Below are 26,030 nucleotides of genomic sequence, written 5' to 3' on the forward strand. Positions count from 1 at the left end.
AACTTTATTATATCTTTGCAAGGAGAAATCCTTTATTCTCTTGTGGCTGCTTTGCCTTTCAACTCTCTTGGGTATCTTTGTTCACATCAAAAGCAGCTAATTTTCCGTCTCCAAAAGCTCCACAGTAGAAATCTCCCACTTAGCATTAACCATCAATTAGCGATGCATGGAACATCTGTATATGAATGTAGGTGAAGGTATGAGGGTGAACAGTACGCATGCATGCAGAGGTGCACAGACATTGAGACAAACATACATATTTCCACAGCTTATAGAAAATAAATAGTTTAACACAAAGCTATTCTTATAATGCATACCTACATGTAAATTTAAATATGTGCTTTTATATATATACTCAGATATTGTTATACATACATATTAAGTTTGTAAAATTTACCTTTGCTGTAATTTTACATACATAAAATTTCTAACAGTATTAATCAATATATTAGGATTCCTTTCTATGATTGAAAACACTTAAAGACTATATTTTCCTCTCTGGAAATTGCCCTGAATGATGATCTGATCATCTTTTTCACAGGAAAAGATCAGGTCTCTCTTTCTAAATGCTTTAGAATTTAAGCATTTGGAAATGGAAACAATTGTGTCAGAGAAATGAACTATTAATCCTATGTGCAACTAACCCCGGCATCACTGTACAATATACCCTAAGAATCTGTATTTCAAGCTACTCACAATTCCAGAAGGTCCATGTAGGAGCTTTAAATTTTGCAAAGCATCTCCTGTGCAGGCCAGTTCTAGTCCTAGTATGCTCAATATTTTCTCAAGTAAGAACAGCATTTAACAGAATAGGATGCAACACACAGTAGCAGGTTGAGACTGACCTATTTACATATATGTGGATTGATCATCTGAAAGGGTGTGTAGCAATATATTAACAGTGACTATTTCTGGGTGGTAGGTTTTTGGTAACTTTCTCTGCTGCGTCCATGGATCCCCATAAGAACATCCCTCGGTTTGTGTAATAAACCTAATGAATGAGAAAATAAATCTATTTCCAGAATAATTCCACAAACATCAAAATACACAATGAATCCATTTATGAATACATGTACACACTAAAGAGCAAGTCTAATGAAATCTACTGCAAATCAGATGAAAACACATAGTATAGTGTACATGGGGGGCTCAGTCCATGAAAAAAATCTTGGCTGCTAGAACTTGTATTAACACACAGTGGGGACGGTGAAGGTAGAATAGGCAGCTCTTACATAGCAGCTAATGTAGGAAGAGTCGATGTGCATGATCGACTGGAACCAGCCTGGGCTAGGTATGAGTTCATCTGGAAGCACACGCTCCATCATCTATGTCAAGGTAATACAAGAAGTAAGGTGACGTTCTGTGTGAAATCTCCTATTCGGAAGCAGGGCCCCGCTGTGGGGCACTGAATGATCTTTTGCACTTCCTTGTAATCCAGATTTTTAACTACCCTCCTGGACACCAAAGCAGAAGTAGATGGACTTGCCCAAAAAGGCTCCACAGGACTCAAGAATCTAAAATGCCTGACTCAAGTGTGTTTCGGCATGTTTCTTTTTCCTCTCTCTTCATACATAGAGTATGTGAAACACGGAGGTTACAAACTAAAATCTAGGGCACTGGGAGCATAACATCTACTTTTGGACCAAACTCTTAAGAAAGGCCTTGCATCACAGTACCAACATCTCTCTCCTACTGTGGGGATGTGAGGTGCTAACAGTGTATAATAATGTTTTATTCTTATTCGGAATAAAATAGTCCCTAGGCAAGATGATCTTTTACAAGCTTACTGTGTGAAAACATTGAAAATAATCACTTATCACAGGTTAACCCCCACACACCCCACAAAGACATTTTCAACAGCACAGAACAGTAGGACATATGCGGATGTTTCCCCAACCCCCACCCCCAACCAAAGTGCCGTACTCAGCTTTTAGTGCCTGTATATTCTCGGACTGCAGCTGGCCATCTGAGAAAAGCCTTTCCACGCCTATCCACCAGACCTGTTCCGAGAGCTCTGCTTCCATCTGGACAACCCCCCACACTTACAGCCATAAATGCATTGGCACTGAGAAAGACTGCTGAGGAGGTGGCACTCCAGGTGTGGCTTTATGTGTCACTTCACCAGGTCAGCTATTTAGGCCTAGTCTTCTCCATTGGCTTGAAGCTCTGTTCACACCATCTTGGGTAACACATCACATTATTCTTCCTTATAAAAACAAATAAATGAGCATTCAGAGTCAGTTCACCCCTCCGAACATCTCTGTCTTCCCCTCTGATTTACGTGACATGGTTTCAATCCCGCCCACCTGAAAGCCTCCCATACTCTCAACTGAGGATTGGCCAGATGCCCAACTCCACTCCTCACGTTTCCCACCTTCCTCACCTCCACAGATGTGCACAGCCCGGAGGATCTCAGCCTGCTGGCCACCACTGAGTCACCAGGAGTACAGCACTGCAGTACCTAGCACTACCTGCCATCAACTACCGCCACCGAGTCAAGTCACTGCACTCTTCACTTCCCATCTTACAGAAAAACTCAGCTGTCCTGTGACACTGGACCCAAAGGAAAAAAAAAATGTTTTCACACTTATAATGGTTCCCCTCTGAACCAGTGCATCTGAAATGTATACAGTTCTGGAGAACAAGGAGCTGGATTTATTAGTTCCTAGCCAACTCTTCACAGCAGCCAGTTTCTACAGGCATTTCTAAAATGACTCCAGTCCACTTCGGTGCAATTCACTGCCTGCCCAAGTTTAAAATCAATGGCCAAAAATAAAAATTATAATTCACAAGGCATCATAGGTTTCATAACTGAGTGAGCAGAGAAGGGGTAGAAGAAGAGATCAGGCCTTCTGAAGAACCCAGCCCGGGAAGCTGGCTTACTGAACTCCTATAATTGCCTTTGCCATTCCCCCACCCCACCTGCAAGTGTGGACCTTCTTGATTTCAGCCACCAATGTTTTAGACTACAGTCCCTTGCAATACACTGACAGTCTGATCACTTATGAGCACGTTGGGCAACATGCAGAGAGACTTTGCGGAAACAGAGTTAGAGTTAGAGCAAACACACAGACAGAAAGGAAAAATGGAATGCCTTAACAGAACTGAGGATTTCTATCTTTCATGGATAGCATATCATTAGACATATACGTCTGCATTGACGTATACCACAGGGGTTTTTTTTGTTGTTGTTATAACCTGTTTATTTGGTGGTTTAGCCAGAGAATCTTATATAACACACTCCTGTTTCAAATGTAGCAACATGTATGGCACTGCACTCACATAAAATTCAGACTCCCCACAGCACTTCCCATTAACCACCCCCAACCATTCTACCTTGCGAGGTTTCTGTGTATTGATGAAAAAAATGGGAACTACCACCAGCAAGAGTCAAAAGAAAGATTCAATTATCAGCTTTACCTTATATTCAAAAGCTAGCATTCTGTGGTATGATTTCAGGAAATTATTTCATCCTGATTTTAACAGATTGCATGAGCCTGACCTAGGGGAGAGAAGGAGTCCAGTTCTCTAACCCAAAACACACGTGAGTCTACTTCGCTCCTCCAAGGTAGAGTATAGGAACACTGCCCACTGCCTCTGCACTGGGGTGCTGTATGGCCACAAGCCTAGCATCTGATTTCCTTAACAAAGAAGCAGTAGATCTGCACTGCTTGTTTGGCCAGAAAGCACATAATAATACAGCTACAGCTTAGGAACTTCCATTCATGCTAGCTCAACAAACAATGTGTATTATATAATGAATGAGGCTTTTCTATGAACCCTGGTATTGGAAAACATAGGCACTTTCTGCATAGTTTAAACCAGTCTGCAAGGAGCAGTTACCCCTGGTGAGATCAAATGTGGACCCGGTAATGTATAAATTCAAACAGCCTACACTCTTAGATGCTTTGCCATCACTCTAATTTCTTTTTTGCTTGACAATAAATAATTTCAGTTACCTATAAACTACACAGAGAACATTTTACACAGCAGCCAGCAAGCCCCAGAATGATGTTAGCTTTCTGCTCCATGTTCCCTGCGTTGCCTAAGAAATAAGAAGCAGGGGGAGGTGGAGGGGATAGTGGGAGGAGGAAAAGGAGGGGAGAGGGAATTAGCTATCTATGAAAATACTTACAGCCTCCGAGTCTTCAATTCCATGCAGGTACAAATTGTCATACATGGAGGTCTGATAATCCAGAGCACCTCTTTCAAGGCAAAAACAAAATTGCTGCAGAAACCACAGCTAGAGCTTAAAGAGAAAAGGCCTGTTTGGGAGAACTGCGCCTGCCTTATCAATTCCTGTGGATTTACCAGGCAAGATGCTATTCATTCACATCCCACAGGGTGAGGTTATCCCCAGAGGCAGTCCAGACCTGGCATTTTATCTGCCTTCCCAATACAGAGCACAAAAAGCAAAACCCTTCCTCAACCACAGACTGGTGACTGAGCTAGGAAAGCGGCCTCTGATTGGCTTGGCTTCCCTGCTTCAGTCAGCTGAAGAGCGTTCCCTCGGAGAGTGGAGGGCGCCTCGGAGCATCCTACCCAGCAAAGAGCTGCTTCCTGTTTCGCCTGTATTGTTAGTTCTACAATAAACACTTATCAATATCCAAAAGGCTGCGTGGAATGTTTGGAAAGGCAAACTATTGAATACTCCAAACACGACTGCTCATCTTCTTAATTAAATTCATAATTGGAGAAGGGAACAAAGGAAAGATTTTATTTTCAGAGAATATCATGTAAAGACAAGTAAACAGATACTAATCTCATCCAACATCTGTACTTAACAGATACGTTTAAGTCAAAAGGGCAATGAGTCATAAAAAAAATCTTTACACCCAAGGTGAAGAAAAAAATGACTAGAATAAACAGATGGTAAGATTTCTTGTGGGAATTTCTATAGTAAAAGTTTTCAATATTCTCGTTGAAGTCTCTCTGCCTCACTGGCAAGAAAAGAGCTCTGTGTCCCAACTGGTGAAGTTTGAAAAGGAAGCCAAAAACTTCTCAACTTTTAGATGCGAAATGTTTAATGCTCTTTAGTTGAATGTTTTTAAATCAACTTTAAGCAACAGTCAATGTCTTCACATAAATTCTTCATCCCCTTCCCATGCATAAATCTTTAATAATCCTGAAGTGGCATAGGTCTTTTCCCCAAAACCCAAACAGAAATGTCAGACTCCCTCCGCCTGCTGCTGCCACACCGCAACTCAGGTTGACCTAGGACAGGTCCCACATTGCAGCAGCCTGGGATGGAGTTTCTCTAGGTACTTAGAACTTTCTGGTCAACCAAAAAAAAAAAGCTGCAGCTTTGAAACAGGAGAGCTTTATGGCCCACTCTAAAAGTAGCCAGCTAAATTCAGGAGGACAAAGAAGCTGGTGAGGAGCACAGAACATATTTTAGAGAAGCTGTGTGACTGACTGGGTAAGTAATGACCCAGAAACTCAGAGGCTCTAAGTCCCCTGTATCAGCTTTGCCACTAATTGGTCAGATGACTCTGGACCAGTCAGTCACCACCTCGATGGGCTCTGGTTTCTTCACCCGCCAAAATGAGTTAAGAAATAACTTAGGGAAAGAACTCTGCAAATCTAAAGTGCAACATAAACACTTACCATTGAGAAGCTGCTTTGTCAGCCAGAAGGCATTGGCTGCAGTTCATGGGAGCTCAGCACAGGAGTAACTGGCTGGCCCTGGACCTAGGAAGGAGGCCTGTCCTTCCAGCCAGTATCTCTGAAAAGCGTAACTCTTAAAGGAACAAACCTGAGTCAAAATAATAAACAACACAAGGGCTACAACAGCTGAGCACAGCATAGTTCTTCCAGGTCTGTGCTGACCCGTTCATGTCTTTCAATCACAGTTGCACATCTTGGGAGTGGCATCAATACCTAGTCCACTGTCAAATATAAATGATAGCAAGAAGACGTTGCTGTCCTTCAGAATCCTAAAATGGTAGGGTTTGAACAGATTGTCACCTCTGAGGTTGTGCCCCCATGGAGGGAGGACAGCAGCAGGGGATGAGTGCAGTCAGCGGGAGGAGGGAGGACAGCAGCAGGGGATGAGCGCAGTCAACGGGATTCCATAGAGAGAAACCCAGTGCTGGCTCTACCTGTCGACAACGATGCACGTTGGAGAAAGCCCCTGGCCAGGTGGAACCTCGGTTCCCTCCCCCATACACCAAGAGGACCGGATCAAAGGGCTACTGCGCTCAAATTCATGTGTCAGACTCTTATTTCAATTATTAACTCTCTAATTACAGCCATATGGTATTTCAACCAGAATCAACAGAAAACTGAGACAAGAGGGTCTTTTTTTCTCTTAAATTCTCCAGATCATTTCCCGACTTTACCACTTCAATTGCAAGTATAGATATTCCCCGATTGTGTTAAAATGGACATCTAAATTAAGGGGAGAGAAGAGGCAGCCCACTTTCACAATTCACCAAGATGAGACAAATTGTTCCCAATTGGATAAACTGTACATAGCTCGGCTCTTCTGTGGATGGCTGCCGTGGAGCACTCCCTATAGCCAATGTGAGGGCCTGAAGGAAGTTTTAAAGAGCAGGGGCGCACTTTACGGTACCCTAATGCATGCAGTCAGTGAGTCTGACCAGGGCGGGATGTTAGCAGGGAGGTACTGGATCACATATAGCAGCCTGTGGTTGCTCCTGCACCCAACCCCTCTAAGAATAGATGTGAAGCAGAGGCAGCCTGGCTCTGCCTGCTTCCCAGGAAGTCAGAAATGTGCTGGACTCAGAATCATAAACTGTAAGAGGTGGGAAAACACCAGGAGTTGCCTTATCTGTCCCTTTTAGTGCCTACAAAGGTTCAATTACTTTATTCAAAGCCATATGTTCTATACTGGAGTGTTCCTTCCCCCACTTCCTCCTTGTTAGAGTTTTCAAGATGAGGGGCAGTAGGCGTGTTCCCAAGAGGAATTTGGTGAAATAGAGAGAAGGCACTTTGTTGGGGAAATTCCTATTTTTCCCACGCCTTCCATTCTAAAAAATTATCCCATCAGAAGTCATTTTGTTCACCCACAGCTGATTACTAAAAATCAGATCACAGGTTGGGGAGTCTTCCCCTAGGGTCTGGATCTACACAGAATCAGCACCACACCTGTGAGTCACCTAAGGGTTTCAACCCAATACTCGGGCTGATCCCAGAGTTCCAGAGGTACCCCAGTGAGACACGCAGCTCTGAACCTCCCCAGAGGAACTCTAAGGAGTTCCAGAAAAGTGAGCTCAGAACTCTAGAAAGATCTTAGAACTGACTATCTCCGCCCCAAGATTCTCTAAACTGAGACCAGGCTGAGAAGTAGTGAGAGGTCCCTGGGAGCTTCCCGAGCCTGTTTCAGATCAACTCCAGTCCCCAGCTTTTAGTAAAAGGGTCTATGGATTCCAGCAAGTTCAAGTTCCTAGGGCCAAATTTCACACTTCACTGCAGCAGGTGGTGAAAAGCAACCAAGACACTGGCACCTTCTTGGTTTTGACTTTAACAGTTCTCTAGCTGAATGATGGTCAAGAAGATGAAAGAGAAACCACCCCGTTTCTGGCCTACTTCTCCCATCTGAGGTTACAGTGAGAACAAGTTTGAAAACCTTGGGGCTCATCTTGTGCTGGTGCTTCCCAGGAACCCACCTACCTCTCATTACTGAGTAGCCTCCAAAACTGCATAGCCTCAAGGAGGCTGCCTCCAATTCTGAGAATGCCCTGTTAAATGTGTTTCTGACTCAACTCTTTTCCAGTTATCTCTCATTATGATCAACAGTTCAAAGTCAAAAAAAGCCCTATGAAAAAGCATTGTCTCTATGATTCTGTTTATAAATGCCACATGATTCATGATGGGGAAGGTATCCTTGCAATTTGACAAATGCCTCCACTGAGCTAAATTAAGTGGAGGAAATGGCATGGCCCTCAACAAATTAGGACAGCTCTATTTTGTATTGCAAGGAAACATTACTTTCAGTTCTTTTTCATGGGCTTCAAACTTAGGGATATTAAGTCCCTTTTCCTTACCCAGTGCTGGGCTTTGTCATAGAGTGAACCCATGAAATTGACAGTAGAGTACAAAGGACAAGTATTTCTGTTTTCCACTTGTTTGGACAGAGAGAAGAAGGAGAGAAAAGCCAAAGTGAGAAGATTAGCTATGAGATTTAAATAGCCATGATCAAGACAAACTGGTGCAGATTTAGAAGCAAAAGGCAATTCTGATTCTAATTTTCCACCTAAATTTCTCGGGAATTTAACTTTTCAAAGCCAGTGTAGTTATGTGTTCTATAGCAGAACTGCAAGAACTCAGAGAAGAGACAAAGGAATAATGTTGGGACTCAGCCAAGGCTAGCCCTCCTGTTGGCTCCACGGGCTAGAACACAAGCCCAACATCTCTGTTTGCCAATTCAGCCTTGGGAATTATTTGTTCTTTGTTTTTGTTTAAATTTTACTAAGTGACTACAGTGTGCTAGATGAATTTTCTCATCTTCTGCTCTGCAAGTAATAGTACTCCACTCCTTTGCCTCTAGAAATCTGTGTGGCATTGCAAGAATGAATATCATACCCTGTTTCCTCCCTGGAACCTATCGGATAGGTGGTAGCAACAGGGTAGACAAGGGAATGAAAACAAAACAAACAAACAAAAAAACTACAGACAATAGATTCCACTTCTATTAGTCCTCTGCTGTAGTTCTCTGAGGCGGCACTCAGACCTTATCACCTAGGCAGGCATGTCCAGAGTCTCTCCGGGCCCCATGAAGACCATGGAGATAATAGTTTTGAAATTAATGAGTTAAGATATGAAAGATACATAGGAGGCAGCGTGGAAGAATCGGCCTTTTTAATTTTTTTAAGGGAAGTAGTATGAAATCAGGGCAGCCCACATTGCCCAGCTCCAAGGGCCCCATGCACCCCATGTGAATGGTCCTCCCTGTGATATGTAACAGGAATACCATGAAGCAAAGTGCTTATGAGCAGGGACCCTGAAGCCAGACTGCCTGCATATCCCAGCTGTACCACTTCCCAGCAGGGTAACGCTCAGCAAGCTACTCTACCTTCCTGTGCCTCCATTTCCTCACTTACAAAATGAGGATTCTATCAAGAAGATTGTGCAAATTAAAAGCCTTGGTCTAATAAAATGTTTGGATGGGTACGTGGCACCAACAGTGCTCCACAAGCAAGCACTGGGCTGCTATGGTAGTTCTCATCGTTCTCCGCCTGGGTTCTGGCCTAAAGCTCTGGTGCCCTTGCCTCTAGGGTGGGATTCCTAAACCTTGCCCCTGATGCCGGCCTGGTCCTCTCAATCCCACCAGAGTCTCAAGCCCAGCCTCCTGCCTCCTGCTGCCCTCATACCTTCATGCCAGCTCCTGCCGGCAGCCTACCTGCTCTATCTGGCCAGGCTGACTGCTCCTCATGCCAAGGCTGTCATGCTTGCCCAGACCTCCTCCACCTAGTGACAGCACCCCCGCCCTCAGCCGCCCCACTGAACGCTGCGTGTTTCCTCTGTACCTGGGTGTACCCAGTGCTCTCCCACTGGCCTCCTCAATTGTCTGGCCTCTTGCTCCATCATCCCCACCAGGCACTCCTGGACCACCCCACCCTGTCACAAAACACTGCCCAGAAGACCGTCCTCATGAAAATCCTGTAACAAATGCTACTGCTGGTTCATGCCAAAGAGGCAAGAGAAGAGGAAGAACAGCAGAGAGAAACAAGCAGAGACAGGGATAAAGAGGCAGATACAGAAAACCCTAGAGACGCGCAGAGGAAAAGTGAATATATGGACCAGCTCTCCTCCTCCCTGCCATTCTTGATGGCTTCAGGAAAAATAATACCTCATAATTTATAAGAGAGTGAGTGTAGGCAAGGTAAAAAAAAATCCCATGGCCTATTCAACTTGCCAGAAAATGACAGATCCCTCTCTGTGATTGACTTATTACTCAGAAAGCTCTTTCTAAAATCTCAGTTTGAAAAAAAAAAAAGAGCCAAACTCTTAGAAAATACATTCCATAAAGCCACAATTTTCATGAATGCTACACAACTTTACTTTCCACTATTCTCCAAAATGAATCTAGGAGATTAGTTCAGCTGGTCACCTTCCCATTGCCTATATATTGTTTAGCTGATATTATCATCAGTGCTAATCTACCAATTACAGCTTCGAATTGGTGACTGGTCCACACTACTGGAGAGACTGGAATGTGAAGATCAATGAGAAATGATGGCATCTCCCTGGGGACAGACAGGGATGGCGTGGCAGCAACACTGAAGATCCTGAAGACAGAAATTGAACCAAGGAGATGGTTGCAATCAAAGCTCTCACATTTTGAGAAGCTCTGATGAGAGCCAGAGAGTAATTTGATTCCTTATCTGCAAAGCTTCAGCAGGAGTGGGAGGCAGGAAAGGGGGAAGGAAAGGAACAGTGTCACTCATGGAGCAGGGCAGAAATGAATCAGCCACCAACTTACTACTCAGCCTTGCGCAAACCACCTCCCTAAAAGGTGGGACTCCTTCAGTTCCATGATTCCAGATTTGCTATAAAGAGTAAACAAAACTGTTCAACGTAAAATTAGTAAAACTTTATTTTCTATTTTGTTACTGCTTTTAGGTAACAATTTATGTTTTTGCCTCCCAGGAGTTCTTCTCTTTGATTTGATAACACGATTAATAATAAGCATCCATAAATGCTTGATTAGCACCTAATATTTCCTCTAAACAAAAATCAGTCAGCTCTATTTCAAAATCTTTCAGTGGCTTCCCATCGAAAACCCCAAATCCTTAAGAAGGTCTAGCGTGTAGTGTGGCCCCAACACTTCTCTTCTCACAGCCCTCATTTTGCACGCCTTTCCCCTTCACTCTCTCCAAGTTGGCCTTCTTGGACACATCACACCCCTTCCCACCACTGTGCTTTGTTGCTTCTGAGCCCCTCGCCTAGAACCCCACACCTCCTCTCAATCTACCCCCATTAGTTTGCATTAGTGCAATTGGTGAATTAATAGCTGTCTTTTACATGTTAGTTCTGTGGGAAGACAGACCAGGATATCTTTTTACACACCATTATATCCCCACTGCCTAGCACATAGGCTTTCCACAAATACGTGAATAGTTAATGATGGCCCTGAGCTCCTTGGCTACCTTTGCACTTTGGTTGACAAAACAGTACAGTGACTGGCAAAAGAGCTCACAAAGTGAAATATGGGTATTTTTTAGAGCTAAGAAAACCCAAAACATGAGCATCCCTAAAGGGTCCTTACCAAACTGTCTTCATGTCCTGATTGGGACACAATGGTCCTGTTCAGATTCAGATTCTTACGAACTAAATAATCTAGGTGTGACATAGAGTTGTTTTAACGAGTCTTTATTTCAAGGGAAACATCATGTATAGTGCGTTGATGGAGTTTTTGGTTTTGGTTCTTGGTTTTTTAGTGTTCAGGACAAGAACCCATGATCTTTCACACTTCGCCCTTTGCACAAGATGTCCCCTCTGTCAGGGAGGCCACCTTCACTCTGTCCCCTACCCCTGACTGCTTCTATTTGGTGAACTCATTCCTTCTTTAAGGTGAAATGTAAATGTCACTAACTTCTCCAACCCCCTCAGACATTAGCCAGTCCTTCTCCTATACTTCCATAACACTCTATCTCCCACACCTCTACCAGTGGGCGAATCACATAATAGTGTAATTCTTTCATTACAAGATGAACAGCTCAAGAGCAAGAACCATGTCTTACTCAGCTTCACACCCCACATGCTTCATTCCATAGAAGATCCTCAACAAATATTGGTTACAGGAACTGAGCAGCAAACATGAAAACAAAACTCACACTGTGAGCCTTGATGTCGTTGCCTCCATCATAATGCATGCAGCCTAGTCTAGTAGATATTTGAGGCCTTAAAGTAAGTCAATGAGCCAAGGAATCTGGGAGGTCAATTTCAGAGCCGCTGCAGATTTAGAAAACAAATACAAAATGCAAACTGATGTCAGGAATTCAGGTCTGAGTGGAACTCCTGTCGGTGGTAGGGGCTCTTCTTGGGTGGAATCTTTGGGAAGAGGGGATATTGGTAGATAATGGATAGATGGTAGCAATAAGTTCCTGGGGTATTTTCCTCAGAACATATTTTTGGAGAAACACTTATTTACCTTTGAAAAAGTGTGCCAGAGCATGTATCCCTTAAAGGCAGGAACTATGTTTTACTCATCTTGTTGATATACCCCTCTTTGATGCAGTGCCTATTACAACTTAAAAATAGTTAAAGTTTAATAACTACATTGCAAAAAGCCAACTAAGCTGGTATAATATAGATAATCTTCACAGTAGAGCATTCACTGAATGAACCACATGTCTCAAGCACCAGGCACCAAGCGTGCTAGAACCTCAACAACAAAAATCTAGCTGACTCTAAAATACTGAGCTTAGAGTAGCGACACTCATTCTAGATCTCTCCTGCAAGCAGATCTAAAGCTTTTAAAGTACTGCTAGACATGGATAGAATTATCTCAAGCAATGGATTAGTCTTAGCCCTCAGGTTGCAAGCTTTCAGTTTCTGCAACATGGTGTCAGGTATGAAGAAAACGGAGGTTTGGGTGCACACTGCTGAACTTTGACCTCTCTATTATTCTAGGTGGCAGAGATGACTAAAAGCTCCAGTATTCTTTCTCCATTTCCCCCATTTAGCATTAAGCCATTCCACCTTCAATTTTAGCAAGGCTAAAATTTAGCAAGGTTCTTCAACTAGAAACTACACCTCACAGCCTCCCTTGCAACTAGATGTGACTGTGTTCTTGCCAATACAATAGGAGTGAAAGTCATGTGTCCAACTTACACACTACACCCTTAAAAAGATACTGACTGCCAGCCGGGCACAGTGGCTCACACCTGTAATTCCAGCACTTTGGGAGGCCAAGGTGGGCAGATCATGAGGTCAGGAGATTGAGACCATCCTGGCTAACACAGTGAAACCCTGTCTCTACTAAAAATACAAAAAAATTAGCTGGGCGTGGTGGCTGACGCCTGTAGTCCCAGCTACTCGGGAGGCTGAGGCAGGAGAATGGCCTGAAGCCGGAGGCGGAGCTTGCAGTGAGGTGAGATTGCACCACTGCACTCCAGCCTGGATGACAGAGCGAGACTCCTTCTCAAAAAAAAAAAAAAAAAAAAGATACTGACTGCCTTCCCATTCCTTTGGATGTGGTACTGATGAAACAACTTCCAGCATACAGATGAGGACCTCACCTTAGGGAAGAAAAGTTAATAGGATAAAGAAGCTTCTGCATTGTTAGGTGAAAGAGAAGGGCATTTCCATCTTATTGAGGCAACTTTATTTAGGGGTCTCTTGTTGCAGCGGCTCAACCTGACTAATTCCAGCTGCAAAAGTAAAAATATTGAGGTCAGTAGAATAGGAATAAAGACAACCAGAAAAATACATACAGAAAGTAAGAACTGGACTCAGAAAAAAGACCTCACTAGGTTATATTGTTTCTTCTAATTCTCCTTTCATGAAATGCTGACAAGCCCAGGATGGTAGTCAGTGACTGCAAATCTCCACCTAAACCCAGCATCCCCATTAAAAACAGAACAGTGCTATGCACATGTTAGCCTGCTTACTTTCTGAAACCAAAGACTATGGGCCAAAACAAAATGTTTGTGAGCTAAAAACACATACACAGATAAATTGCCAATTTTACACAGCTTTTTCAAAGCCCAAATGAATTCAAAGAAAAATCTTCAACTCTATTGAGTTTTTGAGCTTAAGTAGATCACTACAAAGAGAAAAATATCCGCCACCTTTTAGCCAAGTCCATAAGTAATTCCTCAAGAAGATTTGGATTTTTGATATAATTTCTCTTAGTTCTGTCTGATTGGTCATTTCCTCTGCAGTACTGAATGGAAAATTAGTTAGAGCACTAAGTCCAAAGCCTTTCCCCAAGAGGCACAAATGGAAACAAACTGAATTACTTGATCTAAATGTCAATTCTCAGAAGTGATTCTTGCATCAAATATTTAAGGAAAATAACATTCATCTACATAGAAAACAGTATAAATTTGGAGCCAAATAATAAAAATAATTTACATTGGTACTGATAGAAAGTAGAGGAGAATGTAAAAAAAAATCAAGGACCTCTTATATTTATAGGTATGCCTCGTAAGTCCAAAAGTATAAAAAAGCCACAAACTTTGGTCACACACACACACACACACACACAGAGCTTTGCAAGTTATTTAGTAATGCATTTTTCTTCATAACAGAAAATGAACTCTCAAATTTTTAAGATAGATTGAAAAATTTAAAATAGCAAGATCCAAATAAATCTTTCGCAGCCACGTATCTCACGGCACCCCTACAGTCACTGGATTTCCGAACTTTGCGTGGGAGAGTAAGTTATAAATACTACCTGACCCTCTGGTCTTGTGTACCTCAGAAATCCATTCTCTTTCAAACTAAGAAAGGCAATAGTATCACAATTTTCAAAAACATTAGTTTTAAAAAAATTATTTCCAATAGCTCAAGTTACTCTTTTAATATCAAATTAGCTTTAAATAAATGTGCAATACCACAAGATAGTAAAGTAATAACTAGTCAGACCAGAATCTCTATCGAATCATAACGCTCCCTGCATTTATTGGGCTCCCCTAACCAGCCATTTAAATCTACGAACTGGATAATTGGTGGAGTCAAGATGGCCGAATAGGAACAGCTCCGGTCTACAGCTCCCAGCGTGAGTGACGCAGAAGACAGGTAATTTCTGCATTTCCATCTGAGGTACCGGGTTCATCTCACTAGGGAGTGCCAGACAGTGGGCGCAGGACAGTGGGTGCAGCGCACCATGCGCGAGGCGACACACGGCGAGGCATTGCCTCCCTCAGAAAGTGCAAGGGGTCAGGGAGTTCCCTTTCCTAGTCAAAGAAAGGGGTGACAGACGGCACCTGGAAAATCGGGTCACTCCCAACCCAATACTGCGCTTTTCCGATGGGCTTAAAAAACGGCGCACCAGGAGATTATATCCTGCACCTGGCTCAGAGGGTCCTACGCCCACGGAGTCTCACTGACAGCTAGCACAGCAGTCTGAGATCAAACTGCAAGGCAGCAGCGAGGCTGGGGAAGGGGCGCCCACCATTGCCCAGGCTTGCTTAGGTAAACAAAGCAGCCGGGAAGCTCGAAATGGGTGGAGCCCAACACAGCTCGAAGAGGCCTGCCTGCCTCTGTAGGCTCCACCTCTGGGGGCAGGGCACAGAAAAACAAAAAGACAGCAGTAACCTCTGCAGACTTAAATGTCCCTGTCTGACAGCTTTGAAGAGAGCAGTGGTTCTCCCAGCACGCAGCTGGAGATCTGAGAACGGGCAGACTGCCTCCTCAAATGGGTCCCTGACCCCTGACCCCCGAGCAGCCAAACTGGGAGGCACTCCCCAGTAGGGGCAGACTGACACCTCACACGGCCGGGTACTCCTCTGAGACAAAACTTCCAGAGGAACGATCAGACAGCAGCATTCGCGGTTCAAGAAAATCCGCTGTTCTGCAGCCACCGCTGCTGGTACCCAGGCAAACAGAGTCTGCAGTGGACCTCTAGCAAACTCCAACAGACCTGCAGCTGAGGGTCCTGTCTGTTAGAAGGAAAACTAACAAACAGAAAGGACATCCACACCAAAAACCCATCTGTACATCACCATCATCAAGACCAAAAGTAGATAAAACCACAAAGATGGGGAAAAAACAGAGCAGAAAAACTGGAAACTCCAAAAAGCAGAACGCCTCTCCAACTCCAAAGGAACGCAGCTCCTCACCAGCAACGGAACAAAGCTGGACGGAGAATGACTTTGACGAGTTGAGAGAAGAAGGCTTCAGATGATCAAACTAGTCCGAGCTACAGGAGGAAATTCAAACCAAAGGCAAAGAAGTTGAAAACTTTGAAAAAAATTTAGAAGAATGTATAACTAGAATAACCAATACAGAGAAGTGCTTAAAGGAGCTGATGGAGCTGAAAGTTAAGGCTCGAGAACTACGTGAAGAATGCAGAAGCCTCAGCAGTGATGCGATCAACTGGAAGAAAGGGTATCAGTGATGGAAGATGAAATGAATGAAATGAAGCGAGAAGGGAAGTTTAGAGAAAAAAGAATAAAAAGAAACGAACAAAGCCTCCAAGAAATATGGGACTATGTGAAAAGACCAAATCTACGTCTGACTGGTGTACCTGAAAGTGACGGGGAGAATGGAACCAAGTTGGAAAACACTCTGCAGGATATTATCCAGGAGAACTTCCCCAATCTAGCAAGGCAGGCCAACATTCAGATTCAGGAAATACAGAGAATGCCACAAAGATACTCCTCGAGAAGAGCAACTCCAAGACACATAATTGTCAGCTCACCAAAGTTGAAATGAAGGAAAAAATGTTAAGGGCAGCCAGAGAGAAAGGTCGGGTTACCCACAAAGGGAAGCCCATCAGACTAACAGCGGATCTCTCGGCAGAAACTCTACAAGCCAGAAGAGAGTGGGGGCCTGCCCTAAAAGAGCTCCTGAAGGAAGCACTAAACATGGAAAGGAACAACCGGTACCAGCCACTGCAAAATCATGCCAAATTGTAAAGACCATCAAGGGTAGGAAGAAACTGCATCAACTAACGAGCAAAATAACCAGCTAACATCATAATAACAGGATCAAATTCACACATAACAATATAACCGTTAAATGTAAATGGACTAAATGCTCCAATTAAAAGACACAGACTGGCAAATTGGATAAAGACTCAAGACCCATCAGTGTGCTGTATTCAGGAAACCCATCTCACGTGCAGAGACACACATAGGCTCAAAATAAAAGGATGGAGGAAGATCTACCAAGAAAATGGAAAACAAAAAAAGGCAGGGGTTGCAATCCTAGTCTCCAATAAAACAGACTTTAAACCAACAAAGATCAAAAGAGACAAAGAAGGCCATTACATAATGGTAAAGGGATCAATTCAACAAGAAGAGCTAACTATTCTAAATATATATGCACCCAATACAGGAGCACCCAGATTCATAAAGCAAGTCCTTAGAGACCTACAAAGAGACTTAGACTCCCACACTATAATAATGGGAGACTTTAACACCCCACTGTCAACATTAGACAGATCAACGAGACAGAAAATTAACAAGGATACCCAGGAATTGAATTCAGCTCTGCACCAAGCGGACCTAATAGACATCTACAGAACTCTCCACCCCAAATCAACAGAATATACATTTTTTTCAGCACCACACCACACCTATTCCAAAATTGACCACATACTTGGAAGTAAAGCTCTCCTCAATAAATGTAAAAGAACAGAAATTATAACAAACTATCTCTCAGATCACAGTGCAATCAAGCTAGAACTCAGGATTAAGAATCTCACTCAAAACCGCTCAACTACATGGAAACTGAACAACCTGCTCCTGAATGACTACTGGGTACATAACGAAATGAAGGCAGAAATAAAGATGTTCTTTGAAACCAACGAGAACCAAGACACAACATACCAGAATCTCTGGGACACATTCAAAGCAGTGTGTAGAGGGAAATTTATAGCACTAAATGCCCACAAGAGAAAGCAGGAAAGATCCAAAATTGACACCCTAACATCACAATTAAAAGAACTAGAAAAGCAAGAGCAAACACATTCAAAAGCTAGCAGAAGGCAAGAAATAACTAAAATCAGAGCAGAACTGAAGGAAATAGAGACACAAAAAACCCTTCAAAAAATTAATGAATCCAGGAGCTGGTTTTTTGAAAGGATCAACAAAATTGATAGACCGCTAGCAAGATTAATAAAGAAAAAAAGAGAGAAGAATCAAATAGATGCAATAAAAAATGATAAAGGGGATATCACCACCGATCCCACAGAAATACAAACTACCATCAGAGAATACTACAAATACTTCTATGCAAATAAACTAGAAAATCTAGAAGAAATGGATAAATTCCTCAACACATACACCCTCCCAAGACTAAACCAGGAAGAAGTTGAATCTCTGAATAGACCAATAACAGGATCTGAAATTGTGGCAATAATCAATAGCTTACCAACCAAAAAAAGTCCAGGACCAGATGGGTTCACAGCCGAATTCTACCAGAGGTACAAGGAGGAACTGGTACCATTCCTTCTGAAACTATTCCAATCAACAGAAAAAGAGGGAATCCTCACTAACTCATTTTATGAGGCTAGCATCATCCTGATACCAAAGCCGGGCAGAGACACAACCAAAAAGAGAATTTTAGACCAATATCCTTGATGAACATTGATGCAAAAATCCTCAATAAAATACTGGCAAACCAAATCCAGCAGCACATCAAAAAGCTTATCCACCATGATCAAGTGGGCTTCATCCCTGGGATGCAAGGCTGGTTCAATATACGCAAATCAATAAATGTAATCCAGCATATAAACAGAACCAAAGACAAAAACCACATGATTATCTCAATAGATGCAGAAAAGGCCTTTGACAAAGTTCAACAACCCTTCATGCTAAAAACTCTCAATAAATTAGGTATTGATGGGACGTATCTCAAAATAATAAGAGCTATCTATGACAAACCCACAGCCAATATCATACTGAATGGGCAAAAACTGGAAGCATTCCCTTTGAAAACTGGCACAAGACAGGGATGCCCTCTCTCACCACTTCTATTCAACATAGTGTTGGAAGTTTTGGCCAGGGCAATTAGGCAAGAGAAGGAAATAAAGGGTATTCAATTAGGAAAAGAGGAAGTCAAATTGTCCCTGTTTGCAGATGACATGATTGTACATCTAGAAAACCCCATTGTCTCAGCCCCAAATCTCCTTAAGCTGATAAGCAACTTCAGCAAAGTCTCAGGATACAAAATCAATGTACAAAAATCACAAGCATTCTTATACACCAATAACAGACAAACAGAGAGCCAAATCATGAGTGAACTCCCATTCACAATTGCTTCAAAGAGAATAAAATACCTAGGAATCCAACTTACAAGGGATGTGAAGGACCTCTTCAAGGAGAACTACAAACCACTGCTCAAGGAAATAAAAGAGGATACAAACAAATGGAAGAACATTCTATGCTCATGGGTAGGAAGAATCAATATCGTGAAAATGGCCATACTGCCCAAGGTAATTTACAGATTCAATGCCATCCCCATCAAGCTACCAATGACTTTCTTCACAGAATTGGAAAAAACTACTTGAAAGTTCATATGGAACCAAAAAAGAGCCCGCATCGCCAAGTCAATCCTAAGCCAAAAGAACAAAGCTGGAGGCATCACGCTACCTGACTTCAAACTATACTACAAGGCTACAGTAACCGAAACAGCATGGTACTGGTACCAAAACAGAGATATAGATCAATGGAACAGAACAGAGCCCTCAGAAATAATGCCACATATCTACAACTATCTGATCTTTGACAAACCTGAGAAAAACAAGCAATGGGGAAAGGATTCCCTATTTAATAAATGGTGCCGGGAAAACTGGCTAGCCATATGGAGAAAGCTGAAACTGGATCCCTTCCTTACACCTTATACAAAAATCAATTCAAGATGGATTAAAGACTTAAACATTAGACCTAAAACCATAAAAACCCTAGAAGAAAACCTAGGCATTACCATTCAGGACATAGGCATGGGCAAGGACTTCATGTCTAAAACACCAAAAGCAATGACAACAAAAGCCAAAATTGACAAATGGGATCTCATTAAACTAAAGAGCTTCTGCACAGCAAAAGAAACTACCATCAGAGTGAACAGGCAACCTACACAATGGGAGAAAATTTTCGCAACCTACTCATCTGACAAAGGGCTAATATCCAGAATCTACAATGAACTCCAACAAATTTACAAGAAAAAAACAAACAACCCCATCAAAAAGTGGGCAAAGGACATGAACACACTTCTCAAAAGAAGACATTTATGCAGCCAAAAAACACATGAAAAAATGCTCACCATCACTGGCCATCAGAGAAATGCAAATCAAAACCACAATGAGATACCATCTCACACCAGTTAGAATGGCAATCATTAAAAAGTCAGGAAACAACAGGTGCTGGAGAGGATGTGGAGAAATAGGAACACTTTTACACTGTTGGTGGGATTGTAAACTAGTTCAACCATTGTGGAAGTCAGTGTGGCGATTCCTCAGGGACCTAGAACTAGAAATACCATTTGACCCAGCCATCCCGTTACTGGGTATATACCCAAAGGACTATAAATCATGCTGCTATAAAGACACATGCACACATATGTTTATTGTGGCACTATTCACAATAGCAAAGACTTGGAACCAACCCAAATGTCCAACAATGATAGACTGGATTAAGAAAATGTGGCACATATACACCATGGAATACTATGCAGCCATAAAAAATGATGAGTTCATGTCCTCTGTAGCGACATGGATGAAATTGGAAATCATCATTCTCAGTAAACTATCACAAGAACAAAAAACCAAACACCACATACTCTCACTCATAGGTGGGAAATGAACAATGAGAACACATGGACACAGGAAGGGGAACATCACACTCTGGGGACTGTTGTGGGGTTGGGGGAGCGGGGAGGGATAATTTTAGGAGATATACCTAATGCTAAATGACAAGTTAATGGGTGCGGCACACCAGCATGGCACACGTATACATATGTAACTAACCTGCACATTGAGCACATGTACCCTAAAACTTAAAGTATGATAATAAAATAAAATAAAAAATAATTGATTTATTATTATTACTTGTTTTGAGATAAGCTCTCACTTTGTTGTCTAGGGTGGAGTACAGTGGCATGATCACGGCTCACTGTAGCCTCAATTTCCTTGGCTCAAGTAGTCCTCCCACCCAGCCTCCTAAATAGTTGGGACTACAGGCATGTGCCACCACTGCCAGCTAATGTTTTAATTTTTTTGTGGAGATGAGGTCTCAATATGTTACCTAGGCTGGTCCTGAACTCCTGGGCTCAAGTAATCCTCCCACCTTGGCCTCCCAAAGTGCTGGGATTACAGGCATGAGCCACTGTGCCTAGTATAGTAGATTATATTTATAAAATATTTTCATATACTTTATATACTTTACTTAGGATATTTGACTATAATTATGAATATTAGTTTGTAATTTCTTGTATTGTCTTGGTTAGGTTTTGATATTAGGGTCATGTTAATTAAAAAATGGATTTGTATCCTATATGCCTTTTTGACTGTATGAACCATGTTCCTTAATAAAAAAGAAAAAAAAAACCTACGAATTGCTTGAACATGGAGCAACTGTTTTAACATGCTTTGGAAATGTTGACATGCAACGAAAGAGATACTAACAAACACAAATAGTCCATTCCAAAAACCCAGGGGAAATTCATAAATACATTTCATGGCTCTTAGTAGGCTTTAGGAAAAGGGCTATTGTCAGTAAATGATCAGATTTACCTAACTTAATGAGAAATTACGAGCTTTTCTCAACCAGGTAACTTTAGAGCTTTCCATCAAAGTATTGACTAAAAAAGACAATGTCAGACAGACGGCCTGTGAGCCTCAACTAATACAGGTTCACTTTTGAAAGAGATATCTTCTAGAATACTAACATATTAACCGACACAGCAACTTTGGGAATCATTATCCTATCCCCAACCAAGCCTATCAACTTCTAAAAGTTTGGGGAGAAGAACAAAAGGCCTAGAAGAAGAAAGTCATTTCAGAACCGGTAGAGTCATCCACTTCCTTTCACATTCACCCTTTGATGGTTGTGTTTACTTCATTTAACCATATACTCGATGAACATAAACAAATCATGAAGATCCAAAGGGTTAGGAAAGTTTCCTAACATTACACAACTCTGAAGACATAAAAGAAGAGAATGAAATATATTTTGTATTATATCCACCCAGCATCAACTTGCCTCCTGCCATCTCTACAACATTCTTCTCATATTTCATATTTCAGCCACTCATTATACTTTCCTCAAAACACATGCTTATGATCCAGCTTCCTGTTTCTTCTAATGCTGGAAAACAACTTAAGCATTTTTCTGGTCTACTGAAATTTTTCCTCAAATCTCTTCCCTTCAGAGATCGATTCCCCAATTTATGAGATCTTCCACAGCCAATTCTTCCACAAAATATTTGCCTTTAAAGCATTTCCCATGAGTGTATTTTTTTGCTGATTATAAAAGTAAAATATGTTTTTTAAAAAGTGGTATTGCAGAAAACTTGGAAAATTCAAAAGAGTACAAAGACGAGAATTAAAATTTGTAGTCTTACTACAAAAATATCATTACTGTTAATACTTTGGTCTTTTTCTATCTTTGTAGGCATTTGTTTTACATCTAGAATATACTATATGTAAACTTTTGCATTCTCTTAGCAATATCAACATAAGTGTTCCCCACATGACTAAAAACTCCTCACAAACATAATTCATTACAATTACAAACTATTGCACCATATAGATGTAGTATGCAGTTCTCATTGTTTTGCTCATATAAATAATGCTGGAATTCTATTAGTCTGCAATTCAGATTATTTTCTTGGGCTAGATTCCCATATATTCTTGGGTCAAAGTATATGAATGCTTCTAAGCCTCTTGATCACATTGCCAAAGACTGTACAGAAAAACTCTGCCAATTTACATACCTATTAGCTCAATGTGAAGTACCAACTCTCAGCTTTATCACCAACAATACAACAAACAGGGACCTAAGGGTCTAATTTTTTAATCTGTTAATTTGATATGCCAATAGTAGAAATCCACCGCTGCCTTAATTTTCTTTTTCTTTTTTTTTTTTGCCAATGAACAAGAATGTGAATATATATAATGCTACATTTTTTCATAAGTATATTTAACCTACTGTCTCTGAGTGAGGAATGTCCATCCACATCTAAATAACAGAGACGGTGGTGTTCATGTCTCTAATCTCTTTTTGGAAAGTCTTATGACATTGGCACCTAAGGTAATGGCTCTCAACAACGGCAGAAAATCTGAATCACCTGTGGAGCTTTTAAAAAATCCATTTACACTCCAGAAACTCAAGCTCAGTAAAAGTTCTAGTATCTACATTTTCTAAAAATTCCAAAGTCATTCTATTAGGCAAATGAATGAGATGACTGAGCTAAGACTACCCTAGTTAGGTATCATATCTGGTGGATGAAAAAGCTACTACATGCACTCCCTTAGGCATATGAAGAAGAGCATTATTCGCTAAACTATCATCTTGTTCCATGGTACTGACCTTACATCCAATAAGGCACTCATTTGCCTTGTGTGATCTACTTTCACAAGGTGGCACAACAGTGCCCATTGCTGTTAGTCTCATTTCTAAGAATGCTCTTGTTTCATAAGAAAAGAGAGTAATCTAAACACTGATATGCCTTTTACTTATATACCCAGCACCTGGCGGAAATATTTATACAATAGATAGAATAAGCATCTGGTTTGAATTTGCCAAATGGCTCCTTCCAACTCAAGGAGAGCCTCTGTCTGTATTTTATGGGTCAGCGATAAATGTTCATATTATTTACTGATTTACGATGAGGTTTAACAAGATGTGAAATCTCAGCTAACCATTCAACCCACTCCCAATCCCACTCCCATCTCTAAGTCATCAGTTATTCCACTCCATATTATTAAGCACCGTACTAGAATCATCTATAGCTATCGATATTGGGGTCATATTTAGCATACTCATCAACCTCATATAACCTGGGCTTAGGAAGTACCCTTGACTCACTTTCAGAGCTAGGTTAGTTAACATTCTAATGAAGAAAAAATATATAGAGAAAAACAAAGGCCTGGTATTAGAAAGAAAAGTTCCCTTCATATCAGACTCTGGTACAGTGCCATCTGACGGGGATATGCTAGCCTAAGAGCAGCCTGGCCCAGTCTGATTCTCCTAACATTGCTTGGACTGAATGCTACCTCCAGACTAATCCCTTACTGGGGTTGGGGGGAGTCACACATTGAATTATTACAAATCATCGGTATAAGAAGTTCAGCAGGACTTGCTTCAGAGATTGTCTCTTTCCCTCTCAGGTGCTCAAAGTGGTCATCTCCTACCACCATAAAGAGACCCTTCTGGAAGGAAGAGATGGAAGAACACCAAGTGCTGACAACCAATATGCTGTTGGGTCAAATGCAAAGAGGAAACTGAATTCCTCAACAAATCCATTAGTGGAAACTCATTCCAATTTTCCAACAAGAAAAGTAAGGGATGGATTTTCAAAATTAAGTAAAGTATGAATCCAAATGAATTATTGTATTTGCTCTGCAGATAACCTCTGCAACATATCAGCACTACCACACCAACCACCTTGAGCTCTTGGTACAAATTAATTGACAATGATGGATAGGCTACCTGAACTTCAAAAATTAAGTCTCAATATGGCAATGGTATTCTTTACAGTATACTCCCGTAGCTCAGTGTGGGGCAGCACTACAATCTCTGGGCTTGGTTGAGTTCAGAGAATACTCTGTTCCATTCTGTTTCTCTCTCTCCATGAGCTATTTTGCCTGCCTTTGGATGGTCTCTACCGCAGACATCATCCTCAAAAAAGCCTCAGGACAGAAAAGACTGGACATTCCTGAGAGTAATAAATGGGATGATGGATCCAAAAGAAAGGCACTTTGTTGATGTTTTGAATTAAGTCAAAGAAAAAAGCGTTAACAAGTGTACCAAACTTGGTGACTGGAATTAGCAAAACAGCACATATATCCAAAAGTGTAATCACAAGGTCACACATTCACATCTCAGCATTAGCTGTGTGACACTGTAAATTGCCATGCCAGCACTTTCCCCCTCTTCATTTTATTTTATTTTTCTAAATTTAGAGTCATTACAATTGCTGCTAACTCAGATAACTTAGTAACCTAGGCATAGGAAGAATGAATCACAGTTTCGATGCGACCCACCAATTTAAATGTCTTCCCTTTGTATATTTCCATTTCCAATGACAATATCTCCATCACCATGTATCATTTTCTGGTGTTCATTCTTGAGGATTTATGCATCTGCATGAATTTGCCTGAAAAATCTCTACATGTATTCATTAGAAACTGTAACTTTCCTTTTGAAAATGATTCCATTAAATAATTTTTATACTCCCATTTTCTTACCAAGTAATTTATCACCAACAGAAATACTTTTTTTAAGATCTGAAGCTTAAGATGAAAACACATTGTTAAAATGATCTAGAAATCAAAGTAAATTAAAATCCTAATGGGAAGCTGTTACAAGTGATTAGCTGTAAATTACTGCTACTGTATTTTTTTTTCTAAAGAAAACTCAAAGTGGACAACGGTTGCGGCAAAGGGTTAGACAAACCAGTCTCCCTACCCAAGGACATGACTTCCACTACTAATCCCTCTAAATTTCTCTCATTCATATTCACTTACATTCTGGACCCACTGAGCTCTCTAGGCCCTAAATCCCTCCAATTTTACCTAATACATCTGCCTTTCCTGTGCTTACTTCACCCACATCCTGGTGGATTCTAAAAACCTTCCCTACCCTACATGAGAGTGAGTAATCAAATAATAAATATATATAATAAAATTATGCAGTGCAGCCTCATAACCTTGGTCCTCTACTAGTCTCTCAATACTGCTGTTTTAGTTAGCTCGAGCTGCTATAAAAAAAATCAAGCACTGGGTGGCTTAAACAACAAATATTTATTTCTCTGAATTTTGGAGGCTGAGAAGTCCAAGACCAAGGTAGTAGAGTCGGGGTCTGGGGAGGGCCCAGTTCCTGGTTTGCAGAAGGCCACCTGCCTGCCATATCCTTGAGTGGTAGAGAGAGGAGGCTCTGGTTTCTCCTCTTCTTCTATAAGGACACTAATCCCATCATGGGGGCTCCACCCTCCTGGCCCAATCACCTCCCAAAGGCCCTGCCTCCCACTACCATCACTTTGGGCATTAAGATTTCAACCTATGAACTGGGAAGAGGGAGGTATAAACATGTGGTTGACAGCAACTTCCCAGCACCCCTTCCATATCTATTATGAGTTTTTTCCCTCAATCCACAAAAGTCTTCACCAATCACCTCAAGACTCCTACCTCATCTCTCTTCTTTTACCATTAGCAGAGGTGAATAGAGCAA

At 41.5% G+C, this 26,030-nt stretch overlaps 1 protein-coding gene and 1 long non-coding RNA gene across 6 annotated transcripts in view; one reads left to right on the top strand and one right to left on the bottom strand.

Moving 5' to 3' along the window:
* CACNB4 (calcium voltage-gated channel auxiliary subunit beta 4) overlaps positions 1-26,030 on the bottom strand; it is a 272,128-nt gene that overhangs the window by 137,037 nt on the left and 109,061 nt on the right. The window contains exons 1-2 of one of the 5 annotated variants that reach the window (XM_024243842.3): positions 4,136-4,563; positions 2,047-2,206 (exon numbers count right to left, since the gene is read on the bottom strand). The exons of 3 other annotated variants lie outside the window; for them this stretch is intronic. In XM_024243842.3, the coding sequence (XP_024099610.1) occupies positions 2,047-2,052 (6 nt within the window). In that variant the 5' untranslated portion in view covers positions 2,053-2,206; positions 4,136-4,563. Of the gene's footprint in view, positions 1-2,046; positions 2,207-4,135; positions 4,565-26,030 lie in introns of those variants that run through there. One more of the 5 variants, XM_002812483.5, reaches the window with a different exon arrangement.
* Positions 11,864-24,184, top strand: LOC129057835 (uncharacterized). The gene is made up of 3 exons (XR_008522607.2): positions 11,864-11,970; positions 14,615-14,712; positions 23,969-24,184. It is a non-coding gene; the product is annotated as an uncharacterized LOC129057835 (long non-coding RNA).

This window comes from Pongo abelii, chromosome 11 (genome assembly GCF_028885655.2).
Source record: "Pongo abelii isolate AG06213 chromosome 11, NHGRI_mPonAbe1-v2.0_pri, whole genome shotgun sequence".
Classification (NCBI taxonomy): Eukaryota; Metazoa; Chordata; class Mammalia; order Primates; family Hominidae; genus Pongo; species Pongo abelii.